The sequence below is a fragment of the Podarcis erhardii genome, assembly GCF_964252035.2.
Source record: "Podarcis erhardii genome assembly, chromosome: 4".
Taxonomy (NCBI): Eukaryota; Metazoa; Chordata; class Lepidosauria; order Squamata; family Lacertidae; genus Podarcis; species Podarcis erhardii.
This window is the reverse complement of record NC_138508.1, coordinates 77,414,040-77,428,664: the sequence shown is the minus strand read 5'-3', so window position 1 is coordinate 77,428,664 and position 14,625 is coordinate 77,414,040. Positions and strand designations below refer to the sequence as shown.

General features: G+C 42.2%; 1 protein-coding gene across 4 annotated transcripts in view; it reads right to left on the bottom strand.

The window, feature by feature from the left end:
• Positions 1-14,625, bottom strand: part of MAP4K4 (mitogen-activated protein kinase kinase kinase kinase 4) — a 135,388-nt gene that overhangs the window by 25,053 nt on the left and 95,710 nt on the right. For 2 of the 4 annotated variants that reach the window (XM_081858393.1, XM_081858394.1), the window contains exons 11-19: positions 14,257-14,329; positions 12,873-13,083; positions 10,606-10,767; positions 8,038-8,124; positions 7,182-7,391; positions 5,972-6,133; positions 2,905-3,135; positions 2,012-2,118; positions 614-765 (exon numbers count right to left, since the gene is read on the bottom strand). In XM_081858393.1, the coding sequence (XP_081714519.1) occupies positions 614-765; positions 2,012-2,118; positions 2,905-3,135; positions 5,972-6,133; positions 7,182-7,391; positions 8,038-8,124; positions 10,606-10,767; positions 12,873-13,083; positions 14,257-14,329 (1,395 nt within the window). The remainder of the gene's footprint in view (positions 1-613; positions 766-2,011; positions 2,119-2,904; positions 3,136-5,971; positions 6,134-7,181; positions 7,392-8,037; positions 8,125-10,605; positions 10,768-12,872; positions 13,084-14,256; positions 14,330-14,625) is intronic. The other 2 variants (XM_081858395.1, XM_081858396.1) reach the window with 1 other exon arrangement.

Here is a 14,625-nt window from a genome sequence, read left to right as displayed (position 1 = left end):
TGCCATGGCTGGCTGTACACTTTCTCCCTGCTTGGTACAAAAAGCAGGTTGGTGGGTAGGGGAGAAAGAGAGGTGCTTTGCAAGCCCTATGTGAGAGGCTGCCTTCTGCACTCTCACAGCTTGCAAAAAGTCAGTTTCTTTCTACCCCATCCCCATCAGCCAATGGCAGAATGGGAGAGTAAGAAACCTACTTTTTGCAGGCGTTGGCTTGCTCAGTCAACACTTGCAAAGTCAACTGATAGGGAGGGAGAAAGTAGCAGCTTGCCAACCCTATGATTGGAGCTTTTCCTCAAGCACTAAGCTTAGGGCTGGCAACACTCCTTGTACCGTGGTTCCCAAGTGCCCCACAGTCTGGCGGGTGCTGGGCACTTTGGAACCCTGCACCAGGGATTCTGACAGTTGGGCAGGGCAGCCAGCTGTCAATCATATGCTGGCATAATGGTGTCATGTGACTGACAGGTAGGTTGTCCTGCCCACCTGTTGCAAGTTGGCTTGCAGGGAGCCAAAAAGGTTCGCCACCCCTGGCCTGGGTGAACCAACAAATACAAAAGAAGAATGCAGATTAATCTGTAGACTTCTAAGGACAAAGAGAGAGGAAAACGTTGTGTCTTACATCTCATTCGGAATCTCTCTCCCGATCCGCTCTGGGACCCAGGATGTGACCCAGGCTGTGAACTGGAATTGCTGGAACCAGAGGAACTTCCACTCCCAGGTCTTGGCACCAGCTTCTCCACTCTTTCCCAGAGCAGGCGAGGCTCTATATTGCTATGTGGAAAAATAAAAATAAAAGGTGTTTGTTTGTTTTTAAAAAACCCACATTGATCAAGGTTAATATTTTATTTTATTGCCTTAACAATGCTTCTTTTTTTCCGGAAGACATTCTTAGTCCTCTATCACTATTCCAGTACGTTTCCAAGCACAATTCAAAGTGTTGGTGCTGACCTTTAAAGCCCTAAACGGCCTCGGCCCAGTATACCTGAAGGAGCATCTCAACCTCTATCGTTCAGCCTGGACACTGAAGTCTAGCTCCGAGGGCCTTCTGGCAGTTCCCTCAAAGCAAGAAGTGAGGTTGCAGGGAACCAGGCAGAGGGCCTTCTCGGTAGTGGCACCTGCCCTGTGGAACGCCCTCCCATCAGATGTCAAGGAAATAAACAACTATCTGACTTTTAGAAGACTTCTGAAGGCAGCCCTGTTTAGGGAAGTTTTTAATGTTTAATGCTGTATTGTGCTTTTAATATTTGGTTGGGAGCTGCCCAGAGTGGCTGGGGAAACCCAGCCAGATTGGCAGAGTATCAATAATAAATTATATTATTGTTGTTGTTATTTTAATCTCACGTTCTCATGAGTAGTCAGAATGAATACGTGAAACGCCTGAAGTTTCTTCCAACTCTACAATTCTATGATTCTAGGTCGAACAAGCACTTCATGACGCACGCACAATTGCTTTCAGGTTATCTCTAGCTGGAGATACAATCAGACAAACACTACGAAAAGGCCCAGTGTCTGGGACCAGCGTTATCATGCCACAGCAGACTGCCCATTTCCAATCCCAATAAAGCCTCGTAGCCCTCTCTGAATGAGCAATTACTGAGAGGAGCAAGGAGAAGAAACAGTAACTTTCACACGGCTTGTGATGTCCTACTGAGAGGTGGTATGGACCGATCCCAAGAGGAGGAAGCATGAGAACAGACAACAGGTGAGAGGAAGAGGTGGGTGCAATTGGGGGGGTTGGTTCCCACTCAGAGCATCTTGACTAAGAGTCATTCAAAGCCTTTTGCCTGCACTACCTACGAACATGCTATAAGATGTGGTTCCGAAAGAAAACCAACTATCATTGAATGGCATGAGATAACTTCCTATATAAGACTGTATAAACTTGCCCTTAGAAGCTTCTCAGATACAGCAGAAACTGCCTTACAACAGCATCTCTCAACACTAAGTGTTTTTGGGGAACAATGGATTCCAATTTGCTCCTCCCAATAGCTGAAGTGGGAAACCCAATACCACCAACCTTGTGGAATTTCTTTGACCTGCTTGGTTATTTTGCTGTCCACTGCCCTGCAGCGGCGAATCTCGGCGAGATAACACAGGTGATCTGGATGTTGTTCTCACAGGTACCTTGCATGGAAGAATAAACAATTCAGATAACACGGCATAGCAAAAGAACAACATGTTGCTGCAACAATGCATTGGGGTACATTATTAAAACACTAGCATTTTGAACAAAATAGTTCTAAAAGTCCTTAAGCTCATTTTGGACTGCATCTAAGATGCTAGAAAGAATGTAAGAATTTAGTAGGTAACTAGCAAACAAACACAAATACCCACTCACAGACTACCATGACGGTTTAGAACACAGGACTTTGAAGCAAGGGATGCAAAAAGCAATCTGCTGTAATAGCATGGGAAATTTAGGAAATTAAGCTCTAAGGAGCCAACAAATGCCTAGTAATGGATCAGTAGAAGGCAGAGAACTGGGGGAAAGCAAGATTATATTTGACAGAAGTAAACCAAGCAAGAAAACACTTTCTTTGTGGATAGAAATGTCTCAACAAAACTACCGGTTTAAAGCCTGATATTCCATTTAGAGGCAAAGAGATAGCTTTCAGCTATTCATATGTTTTCTTCTCTACATCACTTGGCATAATATTTTACTTCTATATAACAGCCACTGCCCACACAACATTTTTGTGTTAGGTTAGGGCAGAAATTCCTGTAAGATCTTGGCTGAAGAAGGGGAGGGAGAACTCCTTGCCTAAAGTACTGTTTCTGATACCAGTGTCACTCTTGTGGGTGTGCAATTCACTAATTAAAAATCTAGCGCATGCCTTTCATTACTTTCGTTTTGCTTTTTGTTTCTTTTTGTTAAAAAAAATTCAAAATTCTGTCTTTCTACTTCCTTACCCTTGGAGGCACCTCGTCACTGTCTGATCTAGCCCAGGCCTTTTGGGTGGGGTCGGGTACCTCAGACTTAGAGTCAGAACTCTGATTTAGCACTTCACTGCGTGAAGGTGGATTTGGGTCCTGAGAGCGAAGATGGTGATGTGCAAATTTGGGAGAAGGGTCACTGAAGGAATGGGACCGCGAGACAGGGGAAACATTGTTCTTGAGAGATGCCAGATGGGACCACTGTACCTTACGAAGAAAACAAAACATAGAACATTCAATGCGTTCTGTTCACACGGGCTCCCCCCGCCCCCATCAAAACACAGAATAAAAAAGGCAAAGAGGGTATTTGGGTGGCGGGATAAGCACAACTTGGGATATGATGTAAGGCAAGCATGTGGTTGAAAATCAATACGAGCTTAAAAGCAAGGGAGAACATAAAATCAGCATTTTGGAAGGTGTATGCTCTGGGCACACAAATTAATGGGAAGAGATAAGGGCAAGTTCCATCTTGCGGAACCTATGCCAGATGAAAATTTTCAAATCCAAGTATCAAATCAAAAGGAATAGTAAAAAATAATATTGGCAAATACCGTACTTTTCCATCTTTTTACTGAAATTTACTGAAAAATTATGTTTAAAATAGGGGTCGTCTTATAAATGGGCAGTGCTTGGGGGGGGCATGGGATTGGTTGATGCCACGAGCCGGAGATAGTCTGCAGCGTGTTATTGGTGTCTGCAGCAAGAGATGGTGTTGATTGGCTGTTGCTGCGGCAACTGGGCAGGCAATAGGCTGCTTCTGCTAGCAAGGGGGACAGATGTTTAGGAGGCTGTTGCAACGCGTGTGTGTGTGTTAGTTTTAGCTGTGCAATCTCCCCCCATTTCCTTAATTTTTAGTCCCCCAAAATAGGGAGCATCTTATACGTGGGGGCGTGTTATACACGGAAAAGTACGGTATATACTGGTTTCAAAACAATTTGCCGGCATCTTTAGATCACGTAGTAAGTTGCTTTTAAGGCATTAAGACAGAATCACATAGAACAAAAATAAGACACCCTTTACATTTTCAGCAGTCACTGGCTGAAAATATGTGCACAGTGGCATTATATAACATGCACATACACTATGCTGTATAAAAAACAATATACACATATTGTATGTGTCACAGGTAATTTATACTAGAGATGCACATTAGAGACGACACATAAGTATGACCACACACACTATGGAAGCACAGCTTTAAATCCATAGTTAACTCTGAACCCTCCAAGGGTAGCCTTGCAATAGCCACCTCTTTTGGGGATATACGTATACATAATTTTGCTAAGTACTCTTTTCCACCACAGCCTGCACACCTCATTAAGGACATTTTTAAAAAGTAAATAAACACACCAGAGTAAATCCCCCCCTCCTAATATTGTGAAAGGAAATGGAAATGTTTTCCTCAATGCTTCCAAATTCACCCCATTTCTATTAATCTGGGAAGTAGTCCAGATTCAAGCTCACCCTACAAACAAGTAATCACAGGACTCTGAGCACAGTGAGCACTGGGCAAAATTAAATGCAACAAGAGTGTGAGAAAGTGGATGTATGTGTGTGTTTGTTCAGAGCAAGTATTGCGGGTGTATCAAATTCTGATTATGGCAATAAAGTCCCTGATGATTTTGGCTGATCCACCGGCATGGAATGTTCAGCTGAACAGACTCTTAACAGTTTGCAGGTCAGCTTCTTTTAGATCCAGAAAAAAAGGATCATGTGTTGCCGAGATTAAAATGTCATAAAGGGATATTGTACAGAATCGCCAGAGTGTAGGAGGAGCTTAGGAATGAGGAACCCAGGAGTCAAGTAGATGGAATAAGACTGCAAACATAGGAAGAATGAAGGAATTTTAAGTGGTTCAAGGAAAAAGAAGACAGGAAATTAAAAGGGGAGCAAAATGCCGTCCCAATCGACACCACCACAATTTCACATAGTGATTTGAAGCGGCCAATTTGTTTTGCTGCAAGCTTCTAGCATAAGTGTATTATATTAAAACTGCATTTTAGAGATATTTAGAAAAGTGTTTACTTGAGCTTCTACTGACAACCTATGCCACTGTACAGGTTTCAAAGATCTATTAAAATGTAATAGCCAAATATTTACAAAAGTGGCTAAGGTTTTCAAAAACAGGTTATTTTCTTCTAACACATCACCTCAAAATAAAAGAGGGTTCTGCACTTGTGCTACAGAGGTGAACAACAACCTGTTTGTATATAGATTGTACCTGAACAGGGCTAAAAAGTTAGAGGTGGCTACTTCTGAAAATATATTAAATCTACATGGTGTCACCCATAAATATACAGAGAGAATCCCATGAAATGAATTCAACTAGGAACTCAGTTGTTGTTTTTTAATCCTTAAGTAAAAAGAAAGGGGCACATATCAGTGAAATAGGTTTGTAGGGGCACATATCAGTGAAATTGGTTTGTAGCCAAAGGAATCATCCCTCAAAAGCAATCATGAAGGTAAAATTACACCTGGAGACCTAGTTACATGGCTGTCTGGCAAAGACTGCTTTCACAGACGGACTAAGTCTGTTTGATTGCAGAAGTGCAATGCAGTGGTTTGTTTGTTTTTGCCATCAGTAGCTTGCTACTTAAGTCATGCCACTAGATGACTCAGCTGTCACTGAAAGAATTTTTAGGGAAACCACCATTAAAAAGGAATGAGATTCTGGGTCAACTGCTGCATCGCTGTCCTTCCAAAAGATCAAGTCAGCAGGCGGAATGCAAGTGTTTCTGTATTTCATCGCAAGTTTTTCAACAGAATACACTAAAACACATTTTTCTTCCTTACAACCCACCCAACTTTTAAGGAAAGCTGCAGGAAGTCAGGGCAAGTTTAAGTTTTACCAGGAGAAAAGAAAAAAAGGAGGTGTTAGCTAGCTTGGCTTAGCGCAGGAGTTACAAGTCATTCACACATAATGAACGTGTTTTCCAAGACACAGTCATCCTCACGTTGTTCATTTGTATCTGTGGCTTTCCATACCTCTCGGTCATTCCTCACCTTCCCACATACTTCTCCCAGAGACCTTTTCTGCCTTTACCTGTGGTTCCATTGGCTTTTGCAGTGAAGGCTGAACAGGCTCGGAATTTCCATTTGAAAAGGACTCTGATCTTGAAGGCACTGGTGGCTCCAACACTTTGCTCGTCTGTTTAGACTGTGCTTCAGGGGAGCCCTGGTTATTTTTCCTATATCTATCGTCAACCTGAAAGAAAAACCAGAAAGTACGTGAGCTGGACTTGCACAGCCATATTTGAGCGGGAAGATTGTCTGTGGCTTTTGTGAGATTTCAAGGAATACCAGGTATGACAAAACTTTGCAAAAGTTACATCAACTACAAAAGCACATTTGAATTACTTTGTCTGTCTAACTAGTAAAATGGTTCTCTCTTTGACACTGACACACACACACAACCAGAAATTGGGGGGGGGGGGGGAGAGAGAACAACAGTGTTTCTACATAATGATCGACTGCAAAGGTTTGCAAAGTGTGGGCATGAAAACCCAGGAGTCCCTTAGAAGATTTATCAGTTTCTCAATGAGAAACTCAAGAATGGCTGAAAAACTGAAAATGGCTGGAAAATCAGCCCACCTCTGATCCTTGCCTACAGTGTATTCATCACACTTTGTTCCTCCAGAGGGTTGGTAGTGGCATTCTCCATAACACGCACATGAAATTACACACATATATGGAGTCTATTGCTGAAAAATGATATAACGGTCGCTTGCATACAGAATGGGCGGAAATAGATCCAATCCTAAAAGGCTTTAAAAGAATCACAGAATCGTAGAGTCCATTTTTCCACCTCTGAAGCACACTGGCTCCCAATACTGTTCAACATCCAGGACTGGGCATCTCTGCAAAGGCAGCGGGTTCAAATCATCACTCTAAGCCTCAGCTACTTTGCAGGATAATTGTGATGATAAACTAGAGGAACTATGTAGCCCTTCCTGAGTTCCTTGGAATGAATATGTCTCTCTCTCTGTCCCTCTGTGTGTACACACACACACACACACACAGTGGTACCTCCAGTTACATACAGGATCAGTTCCAGAGGCCCAGCCGTATCCCCAAAATTCCATAACTGGAAGACCACTTCTACTCACGCGCACATGTGAGCGGCAAACCCACTTTCAGATTTGCCGCGTTCGCAACTCGAAAGTTGGGTCCCCACTGTATGTATATATGGAGCATAAATGTTTTAAATGGATAAGCGTTGAAGAAAGCTTGCTAAATTTCAAAATTTCAGTTACCTCCCGTGGTCTTTCAGAAGGCTCATAATGGGATTTGGGCTCAGGAGTATGATAATTTTGTTTATTCCTTTCTTGTTGCTGCTGCTGCTGCTGCTGCTGCTGCCGCCTATGGTCATGCTGAAGTGACAAGAGATACGCCTGCTCTTGTTGCAACTGGCGCTGCAGCCTCTCTGCTTGTCGGTGCTCTTCCATTTCCCGCCATCTATATTCCTTTGAGAAAACAGGTCAGCAGTCAAGACGTGAGTACCAAGGGTATACTGTTGCTACAATGCAACCGAGTGTACCAACCATTAAAACTGGACCCCAAGGAGCACGTATTGGGTTTTGGTATTGGTTTTTTCTTGGCGATGTTTTATGCTAACCTGAGCAAGACTGGAAACCCAAAGGAACAGTGGCGTTTTAATTAATTGAATTATTTTTTAAAGAAGAGCAATCAAGTGTAATCTTGAAGGACAGTGTATTTTTGGAGGCAAGATAGGGGAAGGGAAGGGGGAAGGAGACAACAACCTGGCCTTTATATTCAGTGTTTAATAATAAGAAGAATAAATATTATGGTCTGCACTCTTGTTATTCTAAGGAGGGCTGTTCCAAAAACAAAAAAACAAAAAAACCTGACTACCAAGCTGGTACATCCCCAACTTTAAAAACAGAAATCTACTCTTATTGCACTGTGATACAGTAATTTTCACATGTGCCTGCCAGCCCAATGCGCTATCACATAAATGGCTTTTGTTCCAAGTTCTATTGTGCATACAGTAAAACTCAGTTGTGTCCAACTGGGAAAAGCCTGGGACACCAGCCAGAGAAAGGGAAAAAACCTATTGCTACTGAACAAAAACAGATACAGGTGCGTTACCAGTAACATGGCCTGCTCCTGGAGCAGCTGCTGCTGAAGAATTTCCAAGTGCCGCTGCTCCTCTTCTAGCTGTCGCCTGATATACTCCTGTCACACAGAAATTACCCAGCAATAAAATTGTTCACAACAGGAATGCATCGAAACCACCTGAGTAGCAAAACCACCCCAGGCAACCTTCAGGCGACAATTCACTTCTGGTGAATCACTTCTTGTGAATCCTCAGTGAACAAGTTAAGAAAACCCTATCACCTAAAGCAGTGTTTCCCAAACTTAGGAGTCCAGCTGTTGTTTTTGGACTACATTTCCCATCATCCTTGACCACATCCTGTTACCTAGGAGTGATGGGAGTTGTAGTCCAAAAACAGCTGGAGACCCAAGTTCAGGAAAAACTGACCTAAGTAATGGCTGAAAAGTACTCCACTAAAAGACTAAGATGGTATTTGAGAAATTCAGGTGGGAATAGTTCCTAGGTTGTCTGATGAATTTTGAAAAATGTTTATTAAAGAAAAAAATAAGCAAAAATGTATTTTTGAAACAAACCGAGAGTTAAAAACACAACAAGTCTTACCAACACAGCCAACGCAAAACCACATGCAACTTTTTTTAAAATAATTAGTTTTAGGCACTGTGTGATGAACCGTTAGCAACAGCTAGAGCCAGGCTTCGTTAAGGCATCCCTTTTGCAAGCTTCCCACAGGTAACTACTCTGCCAAACACAACTCTAACCTCGACTGTAGATTATCCTAGCCTCTGTCATCAAAGCAATGCCAGTCTTGCCCAAGTATGTGGTGGTTATGACAAAACACAAACAAACAAACATCCACTAGAGAACAGGTAGAAGACCAAAAAAGCCTTTTCATCTGGAAATCTAAGCCTTACACTTCAGAAGTCAAACACTGGTTTGTCTGGCCCACTAAACCAAGCCTAAATATGCAGCACCATATCCAAAGCTAAGAACATCCTACCATGCAAATTAATAAATGTAGGTAACATAAAACACATGCACTCAAACACAGAGAGACAGTGTATGCAAAAGCAATTAATGATTCAGTGCTGTGGCAAAATGGGAGCTACTTGAAATCTCATGAAGGAAAAGAAATGATGTATACAGATTTGTTATATGCACCTCTTGCAAATCCAGAGTTCAGGTGAAGTGAAGACAGAAGTGTAATTTCTTAAAATCAGCCATAATGATAGAGTTTGAATAACATCTCTCTGAGTTGCCATTGTATTGTTAGAAGGTTGGGTTTTTCCCCCCTTAGCCCCGGTCCAATTCTAGTCGCATGCAACTAGTAACCTCAAATGGATTTGTGCATCATCACCGTCCCATTCAATGGGGCCCAGATGTGCAGTGCGAGGTGGATGTCTGCGGCACGCAGGAGCCCTCTTCTCAGAACGTGCGGAAGGGGCAGAACTGCCCACCTAGTCCCACCTCAAACATCCCTGTCCCCAACTGCTAGAGCTTCAGACCTTCATAAATTGTGCATGAATGCAGAAGGCAGAATGCTCTCCTGAATGTGCTTAGAAACTTCCGGATGATCGACCTAATGTGTGAAGATTTCCCATTCAGATCTTCCCTCTCAATGCATGATAGACTGACCCCAGAGCTGGCAGGAAAAGGGATGTTGGGAGTGAGACGAGGTGTATAGCCTCCGCATGTTCGCAGGGCTACAGAGGCCTTCTTCTGCATGCAGAATTTCCTGATTTGGGGCAATTTACCGCCATTTCATAGGACAACCTAGCACACATGGGTATCTAATAGTAGGTAACATTTCTGCCATTATGTGCTTCAATTACTTAATATTCATTTTTACCATTTCAGAATTCTCAAAATAAAAGTCACAGCAGGGGAGGGGAAATTGTTGCAATCCAAGTACAATTACCCATAGTGGCAAGCGCTATTTTTTTTTTCCTGAATACAAAGTGTTAAGTTATTTCAGGCCCAATTATGTAACCACTTACACGGAATATTGTTTTCCTAGTACTGACATTGATACTTATATTAAGGCATTTGATTTGATTTTTTACATCATGTATCAAATTATAATTCATTTTAAGCAGGCAAGGCTGATACGATTTGGAAAACAGGCCCCTATTAAGGCATTTTAGTGTACAAGCCTGCAAAATATATATATGCACAGTTTGATTTTGGCGTTTGAAAGATCGTAACAGCACAAAACCTAAGGCCCATCTTGCCTCAGTTTAATGAATGTAATGGAAATTCACCCACCATGTCAAGCAATTTAAATGCCATAGCTCTGTGTAATAAATTTCCATATGTGCTATAGCGAGTGACTAAGAAGGGGAGCGAAGAGCCAAATATAATTCAATATAAAGCTCAGCTTCTCCAGCCTTCTTTGGGTGTGTGTCCCACCCCTAAATAAAATTGTATTTTGAAGCCATTAGATGTGACATATGCAACAAATATTCTTTTTAATGCAACAAATATTCTTTTTACATGCAATATGGATGTTTCTTTGACCACGCAAGGCTTCCTGCTGGTTTTCTTCAATATTTTGTTCTGGTGGGGAGGGAAATCATACTTAATTTGCATTTTTTCTGACTTACCTGCTCTCTCTCTACTCTCCTCTTTTCCTCCTCTGCTCTCCTTCTCTCCTCTTCTTCCTTGCGCCTCTTTTCCATTTCCTCCATTCGTTTCTTCTCCTCCTGCTCTCTCCTTCTTTGCTCCCGCTCTTGCTGCCTCCGAGCCTCCCGTTCTCTTCTTTGTTGCTGCATTTAAAATATGTATATATTGTGATGTATACAAACGTCTCACCTCGCCTAACTCTTAAATCAACCAAGTTCAGCTTTTTATTTTTCTGTCTAAGGATACTTGAGTTTTTTGCAAAAACATTGGTCAGATTTGCACCTCCTGACCAGAACATCCTTTGGATTTCCAATTCCCAAATTTTGGAATGCAGTAATTGGCCCGATACAATATCAAAATGCAGCATATCTGAAAGGAACACACTATAAAAATATATATTTTAAGATATATATTTTTCAAAAATGCTATTTATATACAGTACATATTTAAATTTGAATTTCTGTGTGGATGTTTTTCTAAATGCACATTAATTTATATACAGCATGAAACAAATCTATGAAGCAATACATGCAAAAGTGGCAGATACTAGAAACAGGGTGATGCATCAATCAAATTTAAATGTTGCTTCCCAACTTGAGGTTGGCTTCCATATAAAATCCTTAAATATGCTCGCTGGGCCAGTAACAGTTTCTTACCCTTACCTACTGCACACTGTTACTGTGAGGATAAAATGAGAAAGGGGAGAACTATTTATGCCCTCTTGCCTCCTTGGAGGAAAGGTGTAGAATAAATATTATAATAATAAGTAATATTATTGCCACTAATGCAAAAATGCTCTGTGTGATTAAAAAGTTGATCAGACGGTGACATCTCCTCCAATGTTTCCGGGGGCGGCTTGGGAAACAATGGAGCACTCCCTCCTGTTTTAGGAGAACCCCAATCACCTATCAACGGCAATACACAAATGAGTGAGGAGGTGCCTCGTTCAGTGTAGCTGCCACCGATTTTGCTGCTGGTGGGAGACCAGGTTGGACTTGCAGCTCAGCAGTCCACACACACAGCCTACAAAAAAAAGCCCCTGCAGCCCATCTCAATACTATTATGAACTGCAGGACTTTGGGGCTTTTTCTACAGGCCCAGCTTATGTTGCTGCTTTGCCTAATATCCATCCTGAATAGCTATAGAGAACACAAGAATGTATTGTCTTAAGGAAGGGGTTGTTGGGACATGTATTGCAGAAGTTCACCAGGATCTTTGTTGGATTCTATCTCAGTGCATAGCTGGGGTTTCTCACATTCAGGGCACATACTCCATTTAATATACCACGTTGGCTTTCAAACTCTTATTTAAATTCTGAAAAAGAATGGATTTCCAATGCAACTCTGCAAAAAACCTCTGTCAAATCCATCTGGGTGTGTGCCAGTATTTGGAAAGCAATCCCATATTTTAAAAGGGCTGGCATTACATCCCCCGAACCTACTTATTGTATAAAACATTCCTGTAATCCCTGTCACAAAACATATGGGAAAATGCTATATAGATAGCCTTAAACCCACTACCCAAAACAAAGCAATCCATGGCTTCTTTACTATCAAAATTCATTGCCAGGATGCACTAGTCTGCATGGCGTCTCCCAACACTGCACAGCCCAGGGTGACACCCTGCCAGGCTTCCTCTATCCCCTCAAGATTGGGGGGCTGAGCCCCTTCCCAGTGGACATTGGGGGGTGGGGCTGTAGAGGCCTCAGCCTCATACAGTTGGCACACCTCATGGTGAATAATCCAGCAGGCAGATATTGGTTACTTTCAGCATGTTTAGGCTAGGATTACATTTTGTGGGCTTTGTATCATGACATCATATCATTCATATTTGATGCATTACTGTATTTTAATATTTTGTTGGAACCCAGAGTGGCTGGGGAAGTCCAGCCAGATGGGCGGGGTATAAATAAATTATTATTATTATTATTATTATTATTATTATTATTATTATTATTATTATTATTGAAATGGCCTGATAGCCACCAAGCTTTAGCACCCAATTCAGACACTGCAGGACAGAAAGGAAGCTGCAAAACAGGCAAATAAAACTCCCCCTTTGGCTTGGCTGTTCCTGATCATTAGACCTATTGCCTCAATCCAAGTACTCTAGAATCAGAAACGCTACAGCAGGAGGTGTTTATTCAGGGGCCCCAGCATTTTCAGGATCTTAGGCTAGAATCTATATCCTTTGGCCCTTTTAACAAAAGGTAAAAAGTGTAGACTTTTCTGTTCTGGCCTGTTTCTACCTCTTCTAGTCTTCTCCTCTGCTCTTTCTGCTGTTCAATGCGCTTTTGTCTCTCTGCCAGCAGCTGTCGCTTGTATTCCTCTTGCTCTCGGAGCTGCTGTTCCTGTAGCAGCTGTTGTCTCCGAAGAGCTTCAGAACGTTCCTTGTTTTCCTGCTGCAATCTCAGGAAATCACGTCTGAGGGTAGATTCTCCAGGCACATTAACAATAGAACTGTAAGGAGGAGAGGGGGGGAGTTATTAAAACCCAAACAAACCCGAACAAAAGCCAGTAAGTAAATAACTCAAGCATGCTGCTGGGAACTTTTTCATTTCACATCTTTCTTTGATTTCCCCTGGGGAACACTAAAATGTACAGTAACACTGCAGGAGGGGGGTTGGGAGTGCCAAATCAGCAGAAATCAGAATGTTGTCAATTTTCTCCAGAAGTATGAACAAAAATCTGGGTGTTTTGCTTTCTTGTTTTTAAGGGGAAATGATCTCTCTCTCTCTCTCTCTCTCTCTCTCTCTCTCTCTCTCTCTCTCTCACACACACACACACACACACAGCTGGTTCTTAGTAATCTCCAAGTTATTCATTGCAATGTCTCAAGCATCTTTATGCTTTGAGGTGCTTATCATATCCCAAGACTTGCCTAGGCTACCATTTGGTATGTTTAGTATTTCGAGATCTTTAATATTGAGCAAGCAAACAATATTTTACATTTGCCCCTGCATGATGGGAAATGAGGTCATTGCTTTGCTTCTGGTCATGTGACACTGGACCACTCATGTGCCGTTGTTGCAATCATTTAAACATTATTCCATCTTGCGGAGAGGATTAGGCCAAGACGAAGCAAATGAGCTTCACACCTAAGCTGGGATTTGAACCTTGGTGAGCTTTCTGTGCTCAAACAAAATGTTCCAAGCTGCCGCACACTCAACTCTAAGCTGGATGGCAATCCTAACAGGGGTTCAGGACAAATGATAAAATAGATTCCCTGCCCCCCAACACAAACACACACAGAGAGAGAAACTCCTTATTCTACACCAATCATTAATATTAAGGATTCTACCCCTGCCTTTTAAGAGTAAGACTTTAGTGTCATGGAGGGTGGGGCTATCAAAGGCTATGAGCCAAGATGCCTATGTTGTACCTCCACTGTCAGAGGCAACTTGGCCCTTTATACCTGCTGCTGGGAATTAAAGCAGGGAGGGTGCTGTTACACTCCAGGACCTGCTTGGTGGCACCTGTCCGGCTACTGTGAGAAGAGGATGCTCAACCAGATGGGCCTTTGGTCTGCTCTTGTTTTCTTGAGTTTGGTGATCTTGCAAACCAGATGTCCACAGAATTTTTAACTGACCCCTAACATTTCTCTGTTGGATCAACATGTTAGAGATACACTACCTTGGCTCTCCTTCTTGTTCAGGCACTTCCTCTTCCTCTTCTTCACTTCCACTATATTCATATTCAGTTTCATCTGGTAGGAGTGGGGTGGGGTAGGGTGGGGAGAATGTGGCAGGAGAAAACATTCATGAAAACAATTATCCCGCAATGTTTAAACCCCACATTCCAAACAGAACATAGGAGTTCTATTCAAAAGCTGTTTTATCAGCCAAAGCTTTGGGAAAGCTCTGAGATAAAGATAATAATAGGCAATTTCACCAACATGAGGGTTTTTTAAAAAAGCAACAACAACTATAGCAATGATGTGAATTTTAGGGAGGCCGTTTTAGAAACCCTCGAACGCCGAAAACCTGGAAGTAAATGCTCCAG